The sequence below is a fragment of the Lethenteron reissneri genome, chromosome 25 (genome assembly GCF_015708825.2).
Source record: "Lethenteron reissneri isolate LAM-NWPU_2019-01 chromosome 25, ASM1570882v1, whole genome shotgun sequence".
NCBI classification, from domain to species: Eukaryota; Metazoa; Chordata; class Hyperoartia; order Petromyzontiformes; family Petromyzontidae; genus Lethenteron; species Lethenteron reissneri.
This window is the reverse complement of record NC_083803.1, coordinates 5,612,080-5,639,665: the sequence shown is the minus strand read 5'-3', so window position 1 is coordinate 5,639,665 and position 27,586 is coordinate 5,612,080. Positions and strand designations below refer to the sequence as shown.

The window sequence follows — 27,586 nt, the reverse complement described above, 5'->3', positions numbered from 1 at the left end:
CCACCCACCCCCTCATGTGCCATGCCGTCTTTCAGAGGTGCACGCTAACAGCACTTGTCCCACCAGTCTGTTAAGGCTATACAGGGGAAATTTGTCTTGGTGGCAGTTAAGAGTGCTGAGCTACAAACCTCGGCGCCCGAGTTTGATCCATAGCCGTGTACACCCACGGTGGCCATCGGAATCAGAATCTAAAGTTTCCTTTCGACTTCTTAGAACATTTTGCACAAAATAGACAATTAACCTCATCATGAAATTAGTCGTACCACTCACAATTAGTGGTAATTGTACGTAAGCTGACTGCACATGTTTGTAAATATCAGAACAACGTGCCCAGGAGTTCCGTCACCCGCACCGCCACCGTGTGCGACACACATATGCGAACAGCGCAGTAGTCGAATACCGGAACCAAAGGTGGCTGGTTGAGGTGTTCGCCACACCACTGCCTTGTGTGTCACACTGCTCTCATAGGTCTTCGCCAACATGCACCGGCTCCTGCATAGCCTCAAGAGGGTGAACGTGTGGGTGACTGTGTTTCGCGCATTTGCCTGCAGGAGCGAGTAGTGGTTGAGTGGTTGGCGCCGGCTCGTCTGCTTGATGAGTTGGCCGTACATCTCGTTGTGCAGCTCGGGGTGCGAGAGGCACACTTGCAGCACGCTCTGTGCCAGCGACACGTGGTAGTCGATGGCGGGCGCGTCTATCAGCACGTTAATGAACAGCTGGCACGACTGGCGTACAAGCGCACGCACGCACACAACGACGACGACGCAACAGACACAATGGGAAGAAGCGGCGTTAGTTAGGCATGAGCCCCCTGCGTTACGGCAATGTCAGTGTTTACATTCACAAAGGCTTCACAATTCTCTTTCATTTCGCTCCACTTGTCCATCTGCCATAAACCTATTTACTAAGTTAATAACAATCGGTTACTTCAACTTGTAAAATCTTTCCTGTATGTGTGTAGAATTTGTTTTCGCTTTCGGTAAATGCATTGACTCGTGCTGGTAAACAAAGATTGCTGTATTTACAATCCATGCTTACCCACAAATAAGTTAATCGAATGAATGAGACAGAACAAACAAGACAGGTAATATAAACACAACCGTGCAAAATGAAAAAAATACAATCTACTGTTGAATCGAACCATAACCCAGAATCATCGCAATTGAATCGTATCGGGGGGTGGGGGGGGGGTTGTGTAAGTGAAAACCACTGTATGCCGACTATTTTCTGTGTAATAAAACACGTTGCTATATTATTCTTATCTAGATTTTATTGATTTCAGCAACAAGGGCCCAATGAGCTGCTCGTCTCTATTTTCATGGGCATCCTGTGCTGGTACAGATGTTGTCCAGTAGAGATCCTAGTTCCACAAGTAATGGGTTTTATACGTGTGCTTCATGTGTTACAGGAATAAGGAAGCGTTCAAAAGCACAAAAATAAAAAAATACGACTACATTTTTTTGATGAACAAAATTAAATTTACTAAAAAATTTAAATTTAACAAAGCAAACACTAACTATTTAACTATTTTAATTTTACCAGGCAAGGCCCACTGAGCGTTTTCGCTCTTTCTCAGAAGCAACCTGGCCACAAATGATAGCTCAACGAAGTGGCTTATCACGTAGAAATGTATAGCAGCCAAACACTCTAAATGCACGTAGATTCTAAATGTGGAGGGAAAACCCAGAGCATCCCACAGAAAAATCCAAGCGACTACGGGCAGAAAGACACGCAAACTCCAAATAAACAGGCGTCGGCGTCGGGATCGAACCCATGACCTCCTGTATGCCAGGTGAGGTAGCTAACATCTCGCCACCGTGGCACCCCCAACGCAATCGGTGACCGTGAACCGCAAGTACAATCTAAACACATCGGAATGCAATGTAACATAGGTTATTAAAGTTAAACCACGGACGAACGCTGGGGTAAGAGGCCTGTGCGTGCGGGGTACCTTGAACAGCTTGACGGCCTCGGTGTGCAGCGCCTGCGAGGGCAGCGTGGTGAGCGGCCGGGCGATGCCCTCCTTGCTAAAGCACAGCGTCGGGTGCTGCCACAGCAGCGAGCCTGCAGGGCACACAGGCGCAACGAGAAACGCATCAGCCGACACAAGAACACAAGTGAAGGAAAGATCATTCGTTTGCACGGGATTCTCTAGCACTCTCCATCGCGTGTTCGCTTTCACAAGTATGTTTTAAAACTCAAACATTGGATTCACCAGGTAAAACATTTTGAGCTGTAAGCTCTTGTTTAGAGGGAACCTGGCAACACATGCTGGCTCATGGAAGTGGCTTACATTATCACGTGCGAATTTATAGTAGCGGCCAAATAACTGCGATATAAATGCGTTTACATGCGAGCAGACATCCAATTTTTTCTCTGTTTGGCGTCTGCTAAGTATGGGGCAACCCTTTGACCAATGTGACTAGTTTTCAATCGGGTACATTCCAAAAAACAACATAACTTTAAACCGCAGATGTCGTTCACGTAGGATCATCTTTACTCGAGTTATCGTGCCATACCCCCACCGCACACATTACGGAGGAGAAACGCATCCAAGATGAGTTGGAAAGCGTTAAAATAATTCACAAACTGTGCATGCATCACGTGGTGGCCACAGACAGAGCCGAAGTGAAACTCGTTTCATCGGTCGAATAAACACGACGGCGTGTGAGCTGAGAACTTTTATCGGTGGAAAAGAAGTGGCGAGCGAGCGGCGTTCGTGAGCGGTGCACGTTTGCGAAAGTAGGGCGGGGGAGTGAGCGGCGAGCGTCGGTGAGAGAGTGGACGGCGTACTCGGGTCTCCATCCATGTCCATCAGCTGGCCGACGAGCTGCTCGTACTCCGTGCCCACTTTCCCACTCGTGCTCCCCGCGGCCACCGTCAGGTGGTACAGCCACGTGTCCTAGACGCGCGCACGCACGCACACACACATATCACACAGCACGCCGTGTGGGTACGCGAGCGCCGACCCGTTGCTCTGCTGTGGGTACCCTGCGGTGCTCACTCACGCGGCCGCCCACAGAGAGCGCCAAATCAATCATGGAAGCTCACGCTCACTCGGGCAAAATCACCTGGGATGGCATTGCAGCATTGTGCGCGCTCGCTCGCTTGCGTGAGGTTATCTCAAGTGTCGGGGCTCACGAAGGTGAGGGGTCACCTGGGACGGTTCTACATTATGGGTGCTCACACAGATGACATCGCCTGTTCGTACGCTACAGTACTGCGGATGCTCACACAGGTGAGGGTCAACTGCAATGGCTATCTATCACTATGGAAGCATCTACAGGTAAGGGGTCAATGACGGCTCACACAGTCAAGGTCACCTGGGTTGATTCTTTACCACCAATGAAGCTCACGCAAGTGAGATCACCTGTTTCGGCACCGTAGCATCACGGCCGCTCACACAGGTGAGGCTGCTTGTGGTGCTACTGGAGGGAATGAACGTGTTCACTCTGGGGCCACGCGCACTGGTGACGCTGTGTACCAATTGCTGCACCATTCCGCGCCGCACTACACCGCACTACGCCACAAGCACTTTGCACCACTCCGCAACGCACCACAACCGAAACACTCCACACCGGACTATCCCACACAGCGCCGCACCTTCTCGTGCCGGCCGGCGATGAGCAGGTACGTGGGGCCCTGGTCGCGCGGCTGCACGCACAGCGTGAGGTGCGGGGGGGCGGCCACGCTGCGCCGCGCCGACGTCACCTCGTAGTCCTCGTCCGAGTCGCACGAGCGGTCCACCTCCTCCACGCGCGCACCGCGCACGTTCAGCTGTCCCAGGGGCATCTGTCGGGGCGAGCGAGGGTTGGGCGGGTGGGCGGCGTGAGCACAGGTTGTCAGGCGCGCCACGTCCGCATCACGCCTCCCGTGGCTCGTTAGTAACGCTGGCTTGTTATCGAAAGCGAAACAAAATACATAAAATAATTAAACACAAAGTGGAGACACGGTGTTCCTTTTCCAGGCTGTGTTCTTTCCGCTGCGAATGAAGCGGTGCCAAATCTTAACAAGAACCCCCGTGGCCAATTTCTATGCCGGCCCACACACTGGGGTCTTCACACATTATCATCCCGCGCATATCAATATGCTCTCAGAAGTTCGGATACCAGAATGTGTTATTAAACGTACGTTACGGACATAACAGCACGTAGTCGCATTAAAATAAATAGTAAATTGACTCGCCGACTATCTTAAATTAAACCTAAAACAACTGCTTCTGTAAAGTATACTGAAGGCTTTCAAGTTATTCTTCTTCGAGCCAGCTTGCTGGTGGACATGCGAGCAAATCGTCATAAACCGGGGATTGGCTCGGGAGCTCAGCGACTGCTTCCGCCCACCTTGTCCTCCTGGCTGCGGAAGTAGTAGAAGACTTTCCCGACGAGAGCGCACCATACCCGCTTGGAGTAGCCATGCTTCACCTGTGGCGGGGGGGAGGGGGTGGAGGACGGAGCAAACACAGCCCAGAGAATGACAGCAGAGATGTACACAACGTAGGGAGGGGGCACCACGGAGTTCGACTGAGATAGTTGAGAAAGGAGATATTCAACCGACGCCACGGCGGCGTCAAATCTCATCTCCCTCGCCCGGTATGCATAAGGGTCGTGGGTTCGATCCCGTGTGCGACACCAGGCTCAACGCGGACACGTGTTCTGGGCGTGCGCGCGCGCGCACCTTGGTGAGCCAGCCGTGCGCGCAGGGCTTGAGGTGCGGCCACACGAGGCCCGGGCGGGCGGCCTGCACGTGCAGCACGGCGTGCAGCGCACGCACCCACTCCTCCAGCAGGTTAGGCGAGTCGGCCGCCAGGAACAGCACGCGCTTCTCCGTCACCAGCTGCGCAAAAAAAAAACACGGCATCGGAGGCTCGAACCGCGTTGATATCGGCCGTGCCGTAGAGGAAAGACGGCGGCAGACAGCCACGAGGGAGGGAACGCGCCACCGAGAGAATGGTCGCGGAGATGGTGACATTCCCCCGTCACCAGCTGCACGGCCACAGGTGGCGCCAGCTTGACGTAGCCTCACATTTATTTTCCTCTCGATTTTATTCCAACCAAGTTATTAACACAATCAATTGGGGGGGGGGGGGGGCGGTCGTAGAGAGTCAGAGGAAAAAACGCGCGCGGGTGAACGTCCCACGCAGACGTGGCAGGAATCGTCGCAAACGATCGTGAGAGGTTGAAATGCGTTAATTAGGGAGGCCTTCACACAGCAGTGGCTAGAGCACGGTTGTTGATGATGCTATCAGCGTGATTTCCATAAACAACTTAATCTATTGAGAACTGTTGTAGAAACAGTGCATCATGCCATGTTAGAGAATGGTCGGTGGAAGGAGCTACAACAGCACTCCAGAAATACCTTCAAGTGACTCTCAATTCACACACACAGTAGGGGGCGCACTTTCCCGCATTCAAACCGATGAAATTTAACATAATTTTTCTCCGTGCAATAATTGCCGACCGTACCGAGACCATCATCAACTCGATACACTTGGCAACCCGGCTTTTGATCTCGGGTGGCTCAAGCCCAGACTTGATGCTGGCACCTCGGCGGCGTGGGCTCGAAGCCTCCGACACATGAGCCACCTGGCCACCCCCGTATCTCTATTCTGAAGGGGCCGTCGGGTGGCACAGCTTTGCCGGACCGAACGGCGGAAGGCAGAGGTCGCAAACGGGTTTTGATTCCTTACCCGTACCCAGCCGCACCAGGGTCGCAAATACCCATACCCGTACCCTACCCGAAATGAGTGACAAACGGCTACTTACCAGTGACTCACGGCCTACCCGTACCCGGCCGCACCAGGGTCGCAAACGGGTACCCGTACCCGGCCGGGTACGAGTAGCCGGGTATCGGGTAGGGTACGGGTATCGGGTACCCGGTTGCGACCTCTGGCGGAAGGAAGAGACTCGGGGGTCCTCACCTGCATCATTTGAGCTTCGTCCCCACGAACCACGCGGCAGCACGCGTTCAGCTCGACCTGCCCCTGGGGCTTCCTGATGACGTCGCTCTGCAAGATTTCAAGGGTTGAAGGGCGGAGGGGGAGAGGGCAGTCATTAGGTCCCCAGTTAACAGTGACAAACACCCAGCCAGCCTTGAGGGATGGGATGCATGGCAACACCGTAAGGCACACGAGGACATCGGTAACTTTGATTGAGCAGAGCTAAAGGGGTCTCTCTCTTCACCACAAAATTGTGCAAATGAGACCAAAAAAAATGAGAAATAATACGATCAAGATTTTGAAATTGAGACAAAATTCCAGGCAGCAGAGCAGCATTACACAATTGATTCACGCACTGCACTTTAATCCCTGTGACTTAAAAGTTCGATTCCCAGACGTGGACAATATTCGTGGTATCCGGGAACGGCGGCCTGGGGACGGATGTCTCACCGGGGATTTGTAGTAGAGCAGCTCCCCGCCCCGCAGCACAAACCAGCGGCGCTTCCATGCGGGCACCTGTCCGCCAAGCTTGAGCAGATAGCCTGACTTCTCCAGGGTTTCCTGCCAACGCACGTCAAGAACTCCCTTTACACACCCAGGAAAGCGACACCGAGTCTCAAGGCTCTCTTGCAGGAAGGTCCCGCGATGGGGACGTTGGGCCACTGCCGGAATTAATGTTTGTGCACGCCGGAGGAAACCAGCGGGCCCCAAAGAAAACCCCACGCTTATAAGCTGGACGGCACTCTCAATTCTTTACACGCAGCGCAGAAACTTGCTGTACCGCCATCTACTGGGACAACGTAGAATTCCTGCAGGATGCAAATTCTCGCACAGAAGCGGCGATCTCTGCATGATCCACCAACCCTTGCCCCTCCCCCAAGGCAGGATGCAACGGGCGTGCGGCGCCGCATGCGTACCCTACGAATGGCTGCTCAGTTCAGAAGGCGGCCAAGCGACACGTACGTCAAGCACCGGGCTTTATATCGCGAGAGGATCTGTGATCAGGAAGCGGAATCCAAGCGGTGCTGGCTCGGTGCTCTAATAACGCCAACATCTATTCATCGAGTGGCATAATTATCGAGTGTGCAGGTGGTGCAACTGCACCAAGGACTCACGGGCGCTGGGCTAACAGGAGAGGGGGAAATCGGAGAGGAGGCCAATTTAATTCCTTGCAGCAGAGCCCAAGCCAACTACGCTACCCTACTGTATCCATTGTTTAAACTTTCAGCTCTCAACTGATCTCTTGCGCTCCCAAATACATCCCGATTACGCGACAGGCATCACATCCCGAAACTCTCGCACTGCGGTGTCGCCGAAACGGCGAATGCCGATACTGTAACTGCACAAGCGGGGGAGCTTACGGCACGCGCGCTGTCCGAAGATCGTGCCGAGCAGGTCTTGAGCAACTTGTGCTCTGGCTCCGAGTGGTCGCTGTCGGCCCAGCAGGCGTCCGGCGGGATCGCGTAGTCACTCTCCGACGATATCGACGACATCGACACGCCTGCTCGCAACGCACGCAGGCACACGCACGCACGGCACCACGTGAGCCGCGCAACGACGCCAACCCGGCAGAGATATGATCCGTCGTAGGCAAGCACGAGAGTAAGGATTTCAAGAAATCAGCAGAAGCAACGGAGCAATCTGTAGGCCTCACCTCTCTTGACGGCGCGGGGGCTGCCGGGGCCGCTGCCCTTGCGAGCGGCGGCCGTCGAGGGCTGTGCGGCCACGGTGGGGGTTTGCGGTGGGAGGGGCGGGGGTCCGGGCGGTGGCGCCGGAGGTGCCGACGATGGAGGCTCGGAGGCCGAGGCGCGGGAACTGGCGCACGACGAAGAGCCGTCCTCGTCCGAGCACGAGGCCCGGTCGGGCGACAGTGGTGACGCGCTCAACTCCGTCGCTTTCTGGAGCACGCGTAGCGGGAGGGGCGACAGAACAATGTCGCACTGGACACAACGGTGTAGAAGGCTGCATGTGACGCGGGGCAGCTTCGTGTTGCGGACAGGTAAGCCTGGCACGTAAGAGTGGATCTGTATCGTCATAGAGGTGAGCACGGTTGGCTACGTACAGTGCGAAAGAAGTTCAACTTACATACATATGTACATGTGACAATTCATCGATTCCTCAGTGAAAAATCGATGCCATTGCTCGCAGCATGCGCACGCATCGAATCGTGCGCGTCATGCAAATTATATATTAATGCTAAATATAGGCTCACGGAGAGTACGGCAACATACAAATAAGGCAGGATTATAATTTTAATAATTAAAAATTTATATCGTGAATGCTAGACAAAGATTAACCTGCTCTTGAATCGATGGAGGAACGGGAGTGAATCATGATGCGCACACTGCACTGTAAACCGTCGCCCTCAGTTCGAATCCCAGCCATGGAGACCATCAGCAGCATGTGGTACCTGAACCTGTCGCGAGCAATAAATGAATACCTCGTGCGGTGTGTGCAAGCAAAGGCACGGGGGAGACTAAGTTTGCAGGGGGTGGTGCTGAACATGCCACCTTATGGGCTGTACCGACATTAATAGGTATTTGTGAACAACACACAACACTCATCCGAGTCTTGATGGCTTAATGAGGGACTTTTGTCTTTGAGGAAGGATCCGAGTAGGAGACTTCTAAACTATTGTGTAAGCGATGAATTGGGCACGACACGGCTGCTCATGGACAATATTTTGTTTTTAAGATTTTGCCACTAGATGGCAGACGTATCACGTGGTAAAACTATGGGGGGGTACCCTTGCACACCTGCACATTAGAATAGTGGCACGATGTAATAAACTGTTTGTAATCTCACGACACATGACATTTATAGAAGAACACTGCAATATGGCCACAACTGTACGAATCACGGAAACCATTTGAAATTGCGCGACAACATTTAAACAGATGTTGGGCCCTGTTAACTGCGGGAGTGCCGCTAGTGCAGCGCCGTGTGATCTGCAGATGGTGCCGCTCACCCCCTTGAGCATGGCGTACACGGGGGCCGTGACGCTGTTGTAGATGAAGTTCCTGAACGGGTTCGACGACGCCCAGGCCACTGGGCTTGACACGGCTGTGGAGAGAGAGCGAGAGGATTGTACGACAGGCGACAGGCAAAAGGGGGGCAGCAGATTATCGAGGCCAACAAGCGCCGTCGCCCGTGCCGGACAAACGGACTCACCCCGACCCGCTGGGACCACGGACTCCGCACCAGCGCTCCCTGATCCTGACATCCTCAGGCCAGGACTTGGCAATGGCATAAATGCGGCTCTCCTGTCGACAAAGCAATACATTCTTTTTTAAATGAATAACAATATATATTTAGACTGCCATGACTAAATGAGTGATGTAAATTCGAATTATGTTCTAGAAAGGCTACACAGCTGAAATTTGGTAAAAACTAAAATCTAAAACCGGCATTTTTGTAATTATGAACACTCAATTTTTCACAATATTTTATTTATTTTCCGTATAACTAGGCCCATAAAAGTATCTGGTGGTGTTGGAAGGTTGCCGAATCCAAACATGAAATATTTTTCTGGTACTTGTTTTTGGCGAGTGCAGCGCTAACACCGATTACAAATGGGCTGCGAGAAGTGGTCGTCGGTCGTAAATAAAATACAAAAAAGATGCGGAACAAGCCGCACGTAAGAAACTGTACCCAAGATGGCAGGCGATGGAGCGGGGGCGTTGGTGGCGCCGGGGTGCTTGCCACCTGCCCCACCACCGCCACGCCCTCCCCGTCATCGGTCTCCATGCCGTCGCTCTCCTCCTCCCTCTGCGTCTCCGCCGTGCAGCGGCCGTCAGCGTTTTCATCGGCGACCGTCTCTCCCTCTGTGTCGTCGTCGTCCTCGTCGTCCTCCTCATCCGTGTCAATCTCGGTCTCGAAGCGAGCGCGGATGGGCGGTTGGCTGCGGATGTGACGTCTGAGCGCGAACTCTGACCTAAGCTCCGCCGAGTCTTCGTCCGTTCCGCACGCTCGCTGCGCGATCCCCTCCGCGGCCGCGCGCACCTTGGGGAGCGTCGTGCACACGGGGCGGGTGTCCTGATGCGGACGGCGCGAGCTGCCGCCGTCCTTGTCGCCGTGGCGTTGGCCGTCGCGGCCGTCGTCGGCGTTTCCCGTTGTGCTCTCCGAGCCCGCGTCGCGCACCGAGTTCGAGTTGGCCGCGCCCGATGCGGGGCCGCAGGCGGAGTTCGAAGAGGAGGAGAACGAAGAGAAAGATGACGACGAGAAGGAGGGCGGAGTGAGGCTCAGCGCAGACACGCGGCTCGGAGACAGCTCCAACGCGGCGGCATCACCGTCGCTCGCACCCCCGAAGCCCGCAAGCGCAGGACCAGCTGCGCTTGCTGGGGTCGGAGTGGCGTCCCTCACGGTGGCGACGGGTTGCGGAGGAAAGGCCGGGCTAACGGGCGGCACAGGAGGAGCGGTGCACGGCCTCCGGGGTGGGCTGGACGCCGCTACGCCCGCCGCTCGCGCGTAGAGCCGCAACTGCTCCCGCGGCTCTGGCGCCACGAGCGTCTGCTCCGCTTGGCGCACGACGACGCCACCGCCGTCGTCTTGGGCAGGGTGGCGGAAGCGAGGCTCCCAGGCGCTCGTCACCGACGCACGGCCCGGACTCTGGCCGCTGGCGCTCGGCAAGAACGACCTCGACTCTGACCCCGCCAATTCCACCGAGTCGGCGTTTCTGCGCGGGTCGCCCGATTCGGCGTCCGCGTCATCGTCGCCGTCTATGTCGTCGTCGTCCCCATCTTCCTCCATCATCGCCAGCAGCGTCTTTGTGGCTGTGAGAGAGAAGAGCCGGGTGGTTGACACGAGTCACGCTGGAACGCTTTTTGCGAGCGTCACGAGGGGTTCACCACCACCCACGTGGCACCCCATTTGAGCAGCTCCTCATGGTCACAAACACAACTGATAAATGAACCCCTCCCCCTTACTTGAAAATGCTTGAATTTTTCGTTGCACGAGAAGTTGATGAACATTTAATTTGTGGTCTGATTTGTTATTGCTTTTTAAGTGATAGATTTATAAATTGATAAAAGGTTTATTTTAGGCTCATCCATGTACTTGTGGGTTCCGAACCCCCCTCCCCCTCTCATCTCACTCTACTGCCCTCCAAAAGTTATCTGCTCCAGCAACGAAGATCTTTTGTTATAACACCAAGACGTCCTTTGCTCAATGTGAGGTCATTCCTTCTGTCTATAATTACCTCCCACTATCCTTGCACTGTAGCCGTGCTGTAAGAACCCCCTACTTGTATTAGTCCAGGCTTAAGAGCTTCGATCTTGATGCCTTCTCTAAAAGCGGTCTTCACATACAAGCAGACAACACCGAATTTAACTCCCTTTTCCTCTCTGCCCTACGCCCTTCTCCCCTCTCGCTGCCTCCCATACGCACAACCATACTTTCGAAAATCCGTCAATGTGCTCACATCCCCCCCCCCCTGTTTGTCCAGAGCATGGAGACGTGTTCACAATCACGCGGACCATAAACTCGAATAGCAGTCTACAGCAATGACGCTTTCAACACGTGGGACAAACGGTCGCTGTGACCGTGCGCGTGATGCAGCGCGTGATGCAGCGCGCGTGCCACTCCCAAGACAAGGGGGCCTCTGCAACACTTACCCTGCAGGCTCTGAATCTGCTCCTGCTGCTTCTGATTGGCTGCCCTCAGGGCTTGATTCTCAAACTCCAGCTGAGAGAGAGGAGGAGGAAACAAAAAAGAGAAAATATTTTAGCACAACGGGAGTCGGCAAAGACGCTGACCCCTCGGCCGCCCCGCGAGCGCCGTGGCCTCCGTGCCTCTCACCTCGCGTAGCTTCAGCGTCACCCACTCTTTAATTTTCGCGGCTTTCTCTTCGATCATTTTGGTCTCCTGAGCTCGGATTTGCTTCTGTTGAGGGGGAGCGGTGGGGGGGGGTGCGGAACGAAAACCGACGAGGAATCAGAACCTCATGCCATCAGGTTTCAAGCAACGCTCACTTGGTTTACATTCATTTTTATTTCATATTCATTCTCATCAGATGAGGAGTTTATAAGTTTCCAACACGGAACTGTTCCTCTTTAAACAGCCACGACCAGAATCTCGTGATGTTAGTCACATGTTGGGTGTTGGAGTTAAGAGTAGCATCCTGATCAGAACCATCTGCAATCGGACGAAATCCATCAGGTGCAGGCGGTTTTGATTTGAAATGGATTCACTGCAGCCTAAATGCAATAGTTTGAACAAAATGTAGAGATTGCATCAACTTGTATCGCTCATATACATTTTGTTCAAATTCGTTTTATTCATGCGATGCAATTTGGATTTGAATACCTGGCAAACTAAATTTTGAACAATAAAGTGAGCTGTACATCTGTACGATGAGGTCACGTGCAGTAGTGTAACTAGGCCATCAACTTTAGCCGATACACAGAGAGGGTGACTTCAAAGGGCCCATCACCCATGTGGTCACGTCGGACCAACGCTCTGGTGGAGCCTGGATAAGAATAGGCCACAACAACTGTCACCAGGCATTGTGAGCCCCGGCAGAGGGAGCAGGGTAAAAGGGGGAAGTTCACGCGGAGGGCAACACGTTCACACCTGGAGGTGGCGCTTGGCACCCCCGTGGTGCAGAGGTCGCAAACGGGTTTTGATTCCTTACCCGTACCCGGCCGCACCAGGGTCGCAAACGGGTACCCGTACCCGTACCCGACCCGATACCCGGCTACTCGTACCCGGCCGGGTATCGGGTAGGGTACGGGTACCCGTTTGCGACCTCTGGGATGAAGCCATGTTGCAGACGCGGGTGGGTTGATTCTAGGAACTTGAATTGTGAGAAGAGACAAGACGTTGGGAAATGAGTGACAAACAGTTACTCACCAGTGACTCACGGCCTACCCGTACCCGGCCGCACCAGGGTCGCAAACGGGTACCCGTATCCGTACCCTACCCGATACCCGGCTACCCGTACCCGGCCGGGTACGGGTAGCTGGGTATCGGGTAGGGTACGGGTATCGGGTACCCGGTTGCGACCTCTGCCGTGGTGTCACACCAAGCATCAGATGGGGACGGAGGCGTGCGCGACCCGGGGGGGTGGGGGGGGGGCACACATGCGTAACTGCGAGGTGAAGGTGTGCGGGAGATCGTGCCTGCTGGTGCAGGTCGCTCTCCAGGCCGGCGAGGGCGATCTCCTTCTGGTGGAGGAGGTCGAGCAGCTCGGGGCAGCGAGGGCAGGGCCCGTCTCCCCTCCCTCCCGAGTGCGAGGGCGACGACGTGGCTCTCAGTTTCTCCTCGAGCACCCGCACCTGAGGGCCACGGGCACGCACACTCGCTCGCTCGGGACGGCGTACACGGGAGGTGGCCGGGTGGGTCCGAGGTCAGGGTATTCGTGGTTCGAAGCGGAGTTTCAGACGCCGGTGATTACGTCGGAATTTTAAGCGTCGCACATCGATGGTCTCGGCCAGGTCACCGATGACTGAACGAAAGATTCCGTCACATTAGCATTTGGTTATTCATTATTTCGGTAAATTCCAGCTGAGAATGTGAAAACAGCAGTGTGGCTGCCATGCTATTAACTTTTTTTTCCCGTAGAAAGCTAGAAATGACCAGCGCCCCTCCCTCGACTGTGTCGACAAAGGAAAGGCATTTTGAGAAGGGACCTCCGAAGCGTTTCTAGGAAGCCTTCTTCCGCGGGCCGTTCCCTAGAACGCGCACGGCCGGGCCCCGACCTCACGCATCGTCCCGACGGCGTCACCCCCAACAGCAGAGTCAGGTGTTACAATTGTGGAAAGAGATGAAGCAAAGAGAGCACCACACAGGCACAGTAGTAGACACTGAGAGGAGAGGACCAAAGACAAACAGTGGGAGACAATAGAGGCTGTGGGAAGGGGTGAGCGCAGGGGGGGGGGGGGGGGACAGGCTCGCGCATGTTTGCACGCTCGAGTGTGTACACACACGGAGAAAAAGGAGAGACCCCCTTCCCCCCCTCGGCAGCCTTCCGGCTCCCCCTCCCGTCCACGGTTTAAGCAAACAAAAAGCTTGCTCCGTGCTGAAGCGCGGCTAAGTGCTGGGATTACAAACACGGAGCACGCATCTGTAAGCCCGGGCCATTTTCTGGGCCAGGAGAAGCAGACAAACGGCCGCTAATTGTTTTGTCTCCTCCTCTCAAGAGTGCGGCGGCGCTCTTTTCATTCGCTCGAGCGGCCCGTGGGGCTGAGGGTCGTGGGGCCGAGGGCCGTGGGGCCGAGAGCCGTGGCGCATTCTTGTTTTCTCCCGGAAAAAAAAAATCGCCGACAAAGCCGTGCGTTTGTCTCGCTCAGAAACGCACGGAGCTCTTCCTGTGCCAAAACCAACAGCTGATCAATATATATATATACATCTCTTTTTTTTGAATCCCCATCAGCTGAAAAGAAACATGTTCAGTGAGAATTTGAGTTTTGAAGGATTTTTTGTTTGAAATGTACTGTAAACATGTTTCTTATTGAAGCTGCTTTCATCCAACTGTTGACCATTGGTGGCAGCCAGCCCCCACCCCTGACTCCCACATCCTCTCCCCGACCCCCAAAATCCTCTGGGACCATCCTGAGCTTTGCAAGAGAAGTTTTTTTTTTTTTTACGCCAAACAAAGCTTGGGGGGCGGGCGGTGGGGAAGGGCATGGAGGGGGGGGGTCCTCGTGCTCCCATCCCGAGCGCAGCTGTGATTAAGTCACCTTGCTGACGAGTGCGACATTTCACACTTTTGGTTTTGCCAGCAGGAATCCGAGCGGCCGCAACCAAGCCCGAAGGGCAGCCTGCGTAGCATGCGTAGCCGCCATCGAGCGGTGACAGAGCGAGAGGGTTGGTGGATCGTGCGGGATACGGGGAAACTCACAAACTCGTCCGTCTATAAGGCGCCCCAGAAGGTGGCAGTGGAGCAGGTGGGTCGTTGATCCTGCCTGGGTGAACGTTTTGAGTGTCATCCTCCGATGATGAGCGAGTTTTGTTCTAACACCATGTTCCATATTTACCATTGCTTTAAATGGAGTTGGGCAAACATCCCAATGTACCGAGTCTGGAGACGTTGTGCAACTCTCCTGGATAGGTACGTACAGTGAGAACTAAAAGTTGAATGTAGTGCATCATCATCATCCTCAATATCAATATGATCATCATCATTGTTACGTATCCTCATGGAGCTCACCCCATCTTGGCATACCGTGAGACTGAACGTGTGCTGGATGGATAAAAAATAAAATGGAGATGGCAAATAAAGGCAGATGATGCGACGTAGAAAATCTCACAAGCGATGTGGGAAGAGGAAAACGGGCACAACAAAATGCAAAACAAACGGAAACGCGCTGTGAATCGCACGCACCCAGACCCCGGCAGGCGGCACCGTCCGCGGAGTTGAAAACACGCGGCGCGGGATTAAGATGCCTTGGAGAGGGGGGGGGGGGGTATCTCCCCTCGCCGACGGCCCCCGTTGTCCTCGCGGGGGCAAACTCCCACACCTCCTCGATGCACAGCCGATTGCAGAGGCGCGGGGGAGACTCGCTATATTATCGTTCCTGTTTAAATACGTACGCCACAAAATGGAACTGCTCGATGTGTGCGAAAGCCAAATTGCTCAAACAACTTTTAATCATGAACGCCGCTGCAGGGTCACCCAGGGTTCGTGTTTGTGCCATCGTCGTCCTGATCTTTGTGGCAACTGTTGCGGCGTTACTTTTCGGTCGGGTGGGCCGAGCGAGGCTGTGTTTGGTGTCCCCGATGTGCAAAGAGCAGTTGGGGGGGGGGGGGGGGGGGGCTTAGGGCAATCGAGAGCCGAAAAGCGTCGCAGGCTTTCACGGCGCCGCCACAACAACAACGCGCGCGGGAGTTATGTGCACAACGCATGTCGCACATCATCAAAGCCAAAGAACCCCCCCCCCCCCCACCGTGTGGCCCACACAGGCTGTCACAGGGGGGGGGAGTTTTGTTAGCGAGTGTCTATGGAGGCCCGCAGGGCGGACGAGGGAGTGGAGTGGTCACAATTACTCGCGGCCGCGTTCGTCTCCCCGCTGCTGCTGAAGTTGTTGACGCGCCGCAGCAGCGACTCGTTTGAGGGCCGAGGCGGCCGCATTGAGGCTCAGAACTCCGGTTTCAGTGACCGTGGCTGTTGTTCGCCACGGCCAGGATGAATCCCGCTCAGGTTTCCGGGTTCATCGCCCGGTGAGCTAACCGCTACGCTACCGGTCCGTGCGCAAACACCACATACACACACACAAACGCGCGGATGCACGCACGCAGGCACGCTAGTTCGCGCGCACCATTTTTTTCGGCAAGAAGGCGCCAAAATGGAGGGGAAAAATATCAATCCATTTAAGTATGAAAGGAATGCCCCCCCCCACCACCACCACCCTCCCCCTCCCACCCCCCCCCCCCCCCCCACCTCAGAAAAAAATAAAATGGGTAAAACCTGTTGGTAACAGAATAGAACATCATCGCCCGACTGCAGCCTGCGTGAGCAGCAGCCCTGTGAAGGCGGAGGTCGGCACAAAACGAGGACCGCACAAACGACGACGGGGGACGATGCGAGGTTTGGTTGGGGGCTAGGAATGAGGCAGGGGGAGGGGGGAGGGCAGGGGGGGGGACCTGATTTTGAGCCCGCAAAGATGAAGATCCCTCCGTATAGCCTCAACAGACTGCTGGGGCAAGTGCTGTCAGCGAGTGGCGTCTGTGAAGGCTGACGAGGAGTACGAGTACAATGCCGGTGTTCACACGCAGAATCAGGTAATCCTTTATGGCCGAAATGACCTAGGGGAGGTCCCAAGACCGAATCAGATATCAATTAAGTTGGCCATGGCTGGGAATCTGAATTCGGGTTTCTGGGTCCTGGGTCAGTAGCGCAGTGCGCGAACCACTACCCCTCCCCCACTGACACACTCTCCCACACGGACAGGCTCATGGACACACGCACACAGATTTACCGGTATTTCCAGGTGCAGTTTGATGGCTAAATTGAGGGTTTGCTTGTGGGAAGTTTTCAATATTTTTTCCCTTCCTCTTCCAGTTTTTCTGCATTGTTGTGAGCGACCTTAAGGGTTAGCAGCGCTACTTTCGGCAGGAACGGTTTAACGCCCGTGTCGGAGATCCGAGACCGTGACTTTCGCAGCCTGGGTTCGAGTCCCAGCTAAAGTAAAGCAAGAAACAATAACCCACTTATTAAACGCAATTCTTACTCTCATCTAATTGCGTTCAGCAGATTATTTTTTGGGAACATTCATTGTACGCGATTGGGTCACGAAAACAACACGAAAGGTTAATGGAAAATAGATTTCATATCCTGACTGCAATTGTCAAAAATCATGAGCCCGGACAGTGACGATTCAGTGAGTTTTGGACGGGGGAGGGGATTGTAAGAGTGGCTAATCTCGGCACAAAAGCACCCCACTCTCTCAGAGAGACACCTGCTGGCCTGCTTCATGTGTTAAGCGCCGCCAATCTATGAGCCCCTGGAATACTGACAGAGAGGGGCAGAGCGGTGGCGCGGTGGTTCGCGTGCTGCTCTACGAACCTGGCCAACCTGAGTTGGGTTTAATATAAGAATAGGTATGACCCATTCTGGCAATAACACAGGTGTTAAGATGTTAAAACACCAAACCGAAACCTTTCGCAAGGAATCATGTCTGCATTAACCACATATACTTGTGGCGAACATGCAAACCAAAAAAAACATGCTCTGATAGTATATGCATTGTCTTTGAAACGATACTATCACAGCGTGTGTTTTTTTGCATGTTCACCACGAGTATATGTGGTTGATGCAGACATGATTCCTTGCAAAAGGTTTCAGTTTGGTGTTTTAACATCTTAACACCTATATTCTTGGTTCTTTCGGTGAAGTCACGTAGAAGGGAAATAATAAAGTAAAATAAATATAAAACAATATTATTTTATTATTTCCCTTCTACGTGACTTTACCGAAAGAACGAAGAATATGAATCCCTGCAGTCACGAAAGCTTTAAATCGAAATCTTAACACCTGTTTTATTGCCAGAAAGGGCGAAACCTATTCTTGTATTTGATACTCGCAAGGGAGGTCCCCTCAATGAGGTTCCCGGCCACGGCCAATGTCAGCAGACGCTGATATCTAAAGCAGTCCCTCGGTGTGCCGCTCACACCCCCAACTCCCTCGCCAACCTGCGCTCGCCAGCGTGGTGAGTTGCGTTCAAAACGACCCCTACGGCCGATTGACAATGGACTGCACTCCGCGCAACAAAGGTCGGCCGCAATGCACGGGAGAGACGTGGGGTAGTGGGGAAGGTGGGAGCGGGCGAGCGAGCGGTGATGTGGGGGAGGGGCAGTGAGTTTCTGGCACCATTGTGAGTTCACATCCCCCCCTAACCCCCCTTCCACTCCCAAAGACTCCAGTTAAACATTCACAACCGCGAGCGTGGTTGTGGGGAGCGGTAGCCACTGATCGACTCCCCTTCATATGCGAGCAGCCTGCCGTGTCCACGTGAAGTGTTCATGTGATGGAGGGGATGCCCAGTGTCCACGTGAAGTGTTCACACGACAGTGAGGATAGGGGATGCCCTGTGACCACGTGAAGTTTTCACGCAACAGTGAGGATAGGGGATGCCCTGTGACCACGTGTAGTGTTCACGCGACGGAGGGGATGCCCAGTGTCCACGTGAAGTGTTCACGCGACAGTGGGGATAGGGGATGCCCTGTGTCCACGTGAAGTGTTCACGCGACAGTGGGGATAGGGGATGCCCTGTGGACACGTGAAGTGTTCACGCGACAGTGAAGATAGGGGATGCCCAGTGACCACGTGCAGTGTTCACGCGACGGAGAGGATGTCGCCTCACCTGCTGCTCTGCTTCGTCGGCGCGGTGGTCGGCCTCCAGGACGCGTCGATCCAGCTCCCCCATCTGAACGCACACACACACAGAACACAACGACATTTATAATCCTCACCAATATCATCATCATTCGTCATCTCTCCACTGTTGCATTAATGCATCTCCAAGGCATCGGCTTCCTTCGTTGTCACGCCATGGTGACAGGCCATCTAGTTCGCGCTCATGAGCCGGTCTCAATCGCTCCATCTCCCCAATGGACGTCCTTCCAAGCGTGTTTTCCCTTCTATGACTGCCACTCCACCGGAATCAGAATCATCAGAATCTTGATTTAGACTGGAAGAATCGACACTGTCGCAGGTCTCGACCACCAGTCATCATCGTGGATGATGATAATAATAATAATCCACTGCCGGATGAAGGAATCCCCCGCGTTGGTCATTGGCAATGTTTAAATACACTGAGCCCCGCTGCTCAGTGTGGGTGTAAGTTTGGGGGGGGGGGGGGGGGGGGGGCAAGACCGCTTCACATATCACTCGCCGTTCATGTCAGTCGAGGCTGGGAATTCAACTTGACATCGCGAGTTTTGGAGGGCAGCAAGTGCGCAAGCCGCTGTGCCTGCGGCGTCTAATAGATGTGAACGCGCATTCTGAGCTCGTGACGAAGGGGGGGGGGATTTTTAGTTCTAAGAAGAAAGAGGAAGTTAGGGATGGAGAGGTACGGGAGGAGAGAGAACGTGTGTATATGCACGGACACAGTTTCGGGCATAATTTGAAATCCGTGGGAAAAACGCAGAATCCACGAGCATCGTCGTAACACGATTTGGTCGCGCTTCCATTCACCACGCAAATCCGTTCCGACCCCAAAGGCGCCGTGCATCTAAATGCCGAGTTGGGACCACAGTCGATGCTTTCAAATGCCAGTGACGCCACAGGCGTGAAGGGAACTGTGAGGAGCGAGTTTTTTTTACAGTTATAATCCTACCCACGGATTAAAAAAAAAAGTGCTGTGTTCTCACGACACCGATGGATAATTCTCGCTCATCATCGCCCGGCGGCAGCCTCCCGTGAGAAGTGCGCTCTGCAGCGAGCGGCACTCCCTGTGCCCAGCGACGGTCTTTTTCCTCCCCCTCTTTTTTCTGCGGCCACACACTGCTCTGCCATCGCGTGCCAAGGCCCGATGGGCTCTCGTTCCAGGAACGGTTACACTTGCAAACAGAGAGGGCTTCAGTTGTGTGTTCGAGAAATCCGCCACCGCCACCACTTAACCAACTCCCCACAAAGAGAAACCAAAATACAAAAAATTCCCCCCCCCCCCCCCCCCCCAACCAAACCATTCACCTCTCCAACCACGACGCTTCATCCCAGCCTCCCTCCTCTCCTCTCTCCGCGAGACTGTTTTGGAATGTTTTTGGTTCATGAAGCTCTGTCAAGAGCACGCACAAGAATGCTCGGTATTGCAGGTGAGCTCCCCGGGAAGGCGAGCGCAAGACCCTTCCCTCTTCCCGTCTGAGCCACTCCCCGGCTTCACGCAGTGGCGCACAGACGCACGCACGCACGCAGGCAAGCACGCGCCCGCGTGTGTGCGTGCACGCTGGGAAAACATCACACGGGGCCACGGCGGCCATAAAGGGCCCAGCCCCTCTAACCCTTCGCTCAGACGAGGGACCACACACGCAGGCCAGGTGTCCCCCCCCCCTCCCCGTTGGGAAGGCGTGCGCTCACACAAACGTGTTTGTCGCGCTCGTAGAGGCCCAGGCACACACGTGGGCGAAGGCGCAGAGACGCGCAAAGGAGCCGACGGTGACCTCTGTGTAACGCGCACACGCCGCGCGCAACGCGCGTACGCCCACACTCTCGCGTTTCCCTTACCCGGAGCCTCGTCAAAGCAACTCAGCGGCCGCACGCGAAGATGAACGCGAAGCGAGCAAAGAGGTGACGAGGACGGGAGGGTGGGAACCGACACCCGGAACATCAACGTTGCGCTCCGCTGCGCCCGGGCCAAGCTCTCGCACGGGGAGGCATCTCCACCCAAATCCTACGCTCCCCGACTCCACGCCATCGCGTTCCAGGAGATTGTTTTTTTTTTGTTAGAGCGTTGAGCTCATCCCACGAGCAGAGTCCAAATCCGCAGAGGAATCCATGGCAACGTCGCTGGAGAGCCGGCACGAGTTGAGGGAGACATGGGCGAAGGAGAGGAGGGGCGGCTTACGGCGCGGCGGGGACACGGTGCGGACAGACGATGTCTGGGGACGGGCGATGACATTTTTTGTTGGTTTTGGCGGCAGCGTGGTGGTGGTGTGCACCGCGCTCTCTCCACTGGTGGGTCCAATGGGATGGCAGGGCCCTGCCCGGTTGCCGGGCCATGCCAGAGCACCATGGGAAATTCATATCGACACCCTCGGACGGAGTTAGAATTTCGATTAGAAAAAACTCAACACGTGCGAGACGTATCGAGTTGTTGATTTATATTCGTAATATATTACCACCGAGATGAAACGTGAAAATGCGGAGGAATTGTAGGATCTCCCCTATTTGTGCTTTACGAGGCCCCAAGAGCTGAACTCTGCCCTATTCAATCCCCCGCCACCATCCCGCCGTAGGGTTCAGGCATGCGGGCGGCGGTGTTAATCATTGGAAGCTGGACTTAAGCGGAAAACCTGCTGTGAAAGCACGGCTTTTTTTTTGTGTGTGCGTGTGCAAGGATGGAGGAGGGTGCACGTGGCGGGGGAGTGCCCTGTAAATTATGCGTTTGCAGCCAACGCTCAAGTTTGCGTCTCCGCTCCGACACCCACAATTCCAGAGCCGCGACTCACACGACTGTGCACGGGTTATTAATTAATTATTATTTTTTAAAGCACGAGGCAGCTGAACGGCCCCTCCGGTATCCTCCGCTGCAGGTAGACACGAGGGAGCAGCTGCAAATGGGCACGGAGACGACACCCAACTTCGCTGGCGCCGGCAACATGAACCCAGGCACGATGCGGTGGCGGCGGGGGGGGGGAGGCACGTTGTGGTGGGGGGGGGGTGTGCCCCCTTCTCCTCGGTCATCAGCAACAGACACGCACAATGCAGGAAGGGTTCGCGGGCGGATCTCTAAAGGAGCTGCGTCGTCGTGGGGCTGGATTCAGCGGTGGGCGGGCGGGCGGGCGAGCGCAGCCCCGGGCTGGGCTCATTGGGATGCACAAACAATCATTCGGTTGTGCACAGCAGGAAGCCGTTTTAATGCGGCCGGCGTGGGAAACGTGGGAGTCCTGTGTGGGGGGAGGTGGTGGAGAGTCGTGGATGAGGATTAGGCCTCCCTTTGGTGGGGGAGCGGATCACTCGCATGGCTACCCCGGTCATTTGTGGACTCGATTTCGCGATTCCAGCACCCCCCCCCCACTCCACCCCCACTCCACCCCCCCCACTCCACCACCCCTGCCCCCCCGGAGCATTGGCAACTACCACCCGGCCGACCGGCACGCGGAAAAACCATATCAAGGTTTAGCCGCTCGCCCTGTCATTTGGGAAAAACCTCTCAAAATTAAAATAATTGCAGCAGGAGACCTGCCTCTCTCCCCGCCCGCCACCAAAACCGCACCATCATTAAGAGGATGCAGACCCAGCGCCGCGCCATGGCATGCTCCCCCGCGAGCTTTCATCTTCATGGCTGCGAGCGAGCACGCCTGACTGAGCATCCCACAGCGCACCAGCGGAACCTTCCGCCCCGCGCTGCCGGCGGGCTCACCCGCTCACCCGCCCGCCCGCCCGCTCACCCCGCTCTCCCAACTCGCCCTCTTGCTAACCCGCCTGCTAAACGACTCGTCCTCTCGGTTGCTCACCCGCTTCACCCTCTCACACCCTTTCACTCGCCTCCCAACCCGCTCACCCACTCATACTCTCACCCACTCGTCATCTCAACCACTAAATCTCTCGACCACTCACTCTCCCGCCCTGCACACTCTGTCGCCCGCTCTCCCCCCAGCCCAACAGGACCACAAGGCCCTGCAAGGAATCCGTGATGGGGAACGGCAGTGCCACGCTACGCCCTCCCCTTAACCGCCTGGTGCCGTTGGCATGCCGAGCCTGGGTCGAAGCCACGTTTGCTACTAAAGGGATTCGCGAGCCAAGTCGGTGCCCGGAGACTCGGCCGCGTGGCACCCAGCGCTCTTGGGTCCAGCAGGATGCTACCGTTCGCCACGCGTCGCCAGCCTCCCAGTTATTACCGCATTAGCACGTGCGGCCTGCGGCGGGGGCCAGCGCCGCAGACTGCCTGTGACACAGAGAAAGAGAATGTGTGGGTGTGTGCGTGTGCAAGCGTGTTAGAGTGTTTTGTTAATGTGTAGGTCAGTGGTTTGTGCTTTGGACTATGATCCGAGCGAAAGGGGGGGTTTGATTCCCAGCCACGGATGACATCAGCGGTAAGCGGTAACGGAACCTGCCCAGCTTATGTTGACTAAGCCTTAAATTCATATCTGGCGAGGTCTGTGTGCCCAGCGGTGCCGTATCGACCAGACAGAGGGAACACTTCCCACCACACCATCCCTTCGAAAGTGCGAATAGAATCTGCCACTATGGTGTCTACGTCTATGCAGGAGATATTTGACTTCGTTCGCGTTAAGGATTCCACACTCAGGGTCGGGCATTACTTCTGCTCTTCAGCCGTTTATAACACGTGGATGAGAAAAAAGGACATCGACAAAGAAAATAGAACAAAAGCTGAGAAGTGCGCAAGAAAGTGAGGGGAGGAAGACGCTTAGAATTACACAGAGAGACGGCGCTAGGCACACATGGACCCGATAACGTCACGTTGAGAGTTCGACGCATCACCTCAACCGTTGTTAAGAAAAGCCAAGTGGGGTTTGGGCAGCAGATGTCGCGAGAAGGGACGTTGGCCAGCGGTCGACGCTCACCACGGTGGCGGCCAAAGGGAAGAACTTGAAACCGGAGAGAGAACATCTACCGCGGAGATGGAGCGATGAAATCCGCTCGTGCGTTACATCGCAAGAATGTGACAGATGGAGACAACCTTGGGGGGGGGAGGGGGGTGGGGGAGGGGGCTTCATCCGACAGTGGCTAGATCGTGGCTGACGATTACTGGTTTTTACCATTGCATGGCTCGGAGTCCGTAAACGCTGCTGCTGCTGCTGTTGTTGTTTTTGAGACACAAAAGAGGGCGCCGCCTTCCTGTAGATCACTGCACCCCCTCCTCTCTCCAGAGAGAGAGAGGCTGGAACCCAATTAGGTCCCCCACCAAAATAAAACGCGTTTCCGAATTTGAAACGAGCGTTAAATGCCGCCCAATTCGGGCACCGCGTTTGGCGGCATGTTAACGCTCGGTGACAACAAATGAAACGCGCGCCGTGGCCGCTACGATGGACGGCTTCCCAGGGCGTATCGTCACAACCGGATCGCACGTGCGGCAATTGCCAGTGACGGATTGTTCACAGAGGTGGCCATCCTGAAAGTAGATGACGAAGCGGAGAAAAACTAAATCGTAGAATTGAGATGGGGAGAAAAAATGTAAACAATCCCAAGCGAGATGATTTTCCCACCCTGCATCACCGGAAGAGAGAGTCGTTTAAAATCTGTGCGCTCGCTTTGAACATTTTTTCGTGACCAAATGAAAATGCGCAGGATGCACCGTGCCAGTTGCTGTGTTGAGAATGCTCGCATCTGTCTCTTGCCAAGTGTCGGGTGACCTCGGGGGAGAGAAAGACAAACACGGCGGACACACGCGGCCCGTGGCTTCAGCGTTGGACACGGCTCCCAAACACGATGCTAGATTAGCGGGACACGAAAACCCCCACACTCACGGACCAGCACGAGGCCACTTCACTCAACTGGCAGCTTCAGCACACGCGGTCGATTTTTTTTCCAATCCGAAGCAGCCAGAGTGTCTCATTGCTCGCATGAAGTGTGGGCCAGCGCTCACGGCTGTCAAGAGCCAGCGCTGGAGTTTCCACATTGACATGGGTGGTGCAGTGGTGACACTTGTGCCTCACCAGCGAGCAGGACCCGGGGATTCGATTCCAAACTTGGATTGTCTTCCTGCATGGAGTTTATATGTTCTCCTATTCTGCATGAGTTTGTGTCGGGTTCTCTGGTTACCTTCCATAGATACCAGTTCTGTTTCGTCTCGTTTCAAACATCTCGTTTGTGTTGTAATCACGAAGTGAGACTGTTAAAGAATGGGGCCTAAACGTTGCATTAGCGTATCATTTGCAGAACCAGTAAATAATCGATTCTCGCACACATGATTCGATGTTTCGATTTAAAGCTTTTGTGACTGCAGGGATTCATCTTCTTGGTTCTTTCTGTAAAGTCACGTAGAAGGGAAATAATAAAGTGATAAAAATAAAACATAATAAAATAAAATAAATGTATTATGTTTTATTTTTTATTTCCCTTCTAAGTGACTTTACCGAAAGAACCAACAAGATGATTCGATGTATTCATCTTGCAAGTAACAACTAATTTTAATTGCTGGATCGATCACATGGCCCCCTGGTTTCTGCTAAAAGCTCGACCACCGCACAACACTCGGTCCCCGAAAGCGGTTGTTGCTTTTTTGCTAATAACACTCAGCGCCGAGCGCGTGTGTGGATATTAATTTCACAAGCTTGGAAATTAAGTTCACAAATAAACACCAGGTGTTTAAAGAGGTACTCGAAAAGAAGCACAAAAAACTCGACCGTGAAACCTTTACAAAAGCGGCCCTGTTCGGAGGGAGCACTGCGCGCTGCTCGACACGTCAGCGCAGACGGTGCATTCTTGACAGTTTCTCCACTTACATGGGAAGTTGGCTTTCATCGTGCGACGTGCGAGCCCTGCATGGCTAACATTACAAAATAAACCCATCCGGGAAAAAACCTGACCATCCAAGTCCGTACCGTGAACAGAGCGCCAAAAAAACAAATGCAACATTCCTCGCTCGAGCGTTGCAAAAGAAACCGTTGCATATCGATCAAATATAAGTGTTGGGCTTCAGCCAAGGCAGAGGTGCTGAGCGATGATGGGAGACGCCCTTCAGAATATTACACCCCCCCCCCCCCCCCGTATATGTGCAGCATTCCGGCCAAAGCAGACGGCGACCTTGCGGACTTGTGTGATCAGCTGTCGCAGGGCTTTATAAACAGTGACGAGTCTCAAAATCAAAGCTCGCTTGGTGAAACTACATCTGCCGGGATAACAGATGATCGCTTTGTGGATGGACTGGCCCTTGTCGGAGGAATAGGGAATTACGTGATGACATTTATTTATCCAGGAAAGCCTCACCGAGACAATTATTCAGGAGGGTCCTGCATTCGGATGTTTGGTCAATTATATTAAGAAGTTTGTTTGTCCCAAAGAGACACTCAAACCTAACTTCTAAATAATCTGCCTCTAATGTTTGCCATTCAGAGGACAACTTTGACAGGGAACAATAAATGGTTGAAGAGCATACCAACACCAAGGGCAACCTCACACAGAATCCCACTTAGCTTCTTGCTCCATCCCCATGTCAGCTTTGGCCTCATCACCTCCTCCTCCCACATAACGCAGTTACCAAGACGACCGCCGCTCCCACGTGCGAGCCCTGGCCGTGCCTCTTGCCCAGGCACGGCACGGGCTCGCGCTCGCGCTCCATTATGGAGCAGCTGGCGCGGTGACGCACACCGGCACGAGCGCCGACGAGCTCGTTCGCTCTCTCTCGCACCCGTGCGGCCACTCGCGGGTGAAATCGCGCGGGAACATAATGCCGGCAGCGGCGGCGTTGTCGAGGCGGCGGGGGGGGCAAGATCAAACGCGCGCGCGTCGCCATGGTGAAAGTTACCGCTCGATGTTTTCTAGCGTGCGTGTAAGCAGGCCCAGGATACGCGTGTCGGTACTGCCACCGTGCACAGGGTTAAAATATTCTCAAATTCCTACCAAGTGAATAAGGCGAACATTCTTCAGACGCACATTGTTCATCAAGGAGAACTAACTACGTTCTTCAAAGACACAATGGTTTCAAGCTGTCCATGGGTACATGACCGTAAAAAAACAATCCACGTTGCTGCGGTTTAAAAGAATGAGCGAGCCGGAATATTTGTAAAACCTGTACTGCACGCAGGCCATGTGGCAAAGCATTTGAGCGCACAGGCACGCAGCAACCACCGTGGCTAACGTGGGTCTAGACCTGCGCTGGAAGAAAAAACTAAATCCACACTGCCAAGTTGGGCTTCACGTAGAGGTCATTTAACGCAAATAAATCAACTATTCCCAACGCACAGCTGCGCATGCACGCACACATGCACCGTTTGCATCAGCGCCCAGAGAAAAGCAGCGCAAAGAAATAGTGTAAAACAAAACGAAGCCACTTTCACTACAGATGCCACTCCCGGAGTCTGTGTGGCTTCCAGCAGCGGATAACAAGTCTTTACCCAGCGGGTGCCGAGTCAGTCCGAGCTCAGTGGAAACAACTTAATAGAATTTGGAAAGGATGAGATCACGGCCGATGACGCGGCACCGTCCGTTGCCCCGCGGTTCAGGGGACGCCGGCTCCAGCGGGCGGACGGATGCGGCAAGCGTACCTTGTCGGCGAGCAGCTGGCGAATCTTGGAGGCCTGCGTGCGGAAACGGGACAGCTGGGCCTCCAGCGACAGGCAGCGCTCCTGCCACGCGGCCGAACACCCGGGGGGGCCGTCGCCTGCCCCGCGGCTCCCATCCCGGTCGCCCGGCCCACCGCCGCCGCCGCCGCCGTCGGCCCCCGTGGGCCCCGCCGCCACGGCGGTCGCTCCCTGCTCGACGTCGTCAGGCGACATTGCCGAGTCGTCCAGCGCTTGCTCGTCCTGCGGCTCGTGCTCCCTCGCTGCGCTCTCCGCCATGCTCTCCCACACGATCTGCTCAGGATTTTC

General features: G+C 54.6%; 1 protein-coding gene across 1 annotated transcript in view; it reads right to left on the bottom strand.

Annotated features, from left to right (window-relative positions):
- LOC133347091 (pleckstrin homology domain-containing family H member 1-like) overlaps positions 1–27,586 on the bottom strand; it is a 39,885-nt gene that overhangs the window by 6,793 nt on the left and 5,506 nt on the right. The window contains 19 exon segments of the mRNA XM_061559044.1: positions 546–725; positions 1,952–2,064; positions 2,794–2,902; positions 3,604–3,792; positions 4,341–4,421; positions 4,675–4,833; positions 5,918–6,004; positions 6,386–6,496; positions 7,297–7,436; positions 7,590–7,833; positions 8,904–8,998; positions 9,107–9,167; positions 9,169–9,198; positions 9,587–10,707; positions 11,548–11,617; positions 11,732–11,815; positions 13,054–13,209; positions 18,736–18,798; positions 27,263–27,571. Of these exon segments, the coding sequence (XP_061415028.1) occupies positions 546–725; positions 1,952–2,064; positions 2,794–2,902; positions 3,604–3,792; positions 4,341–4,421; positions 4,675–4,833; positions 5,918–6,004; positions 6,386–6,496; positions 7,297–7,436; positions 7,590–7,833; positions 8,904–8,998; positions 9,107–9,167; positions 9,169–9,198; positions 9,587–10,707; positions 11,548–11,617; positions 11,732–11,815; positions 13,054–13,209; positions 18,736–18,798; positions 27,263–27,556 (3,387 nt within the window). The 5' untranslated portion in view covers positions 27,557–27,571.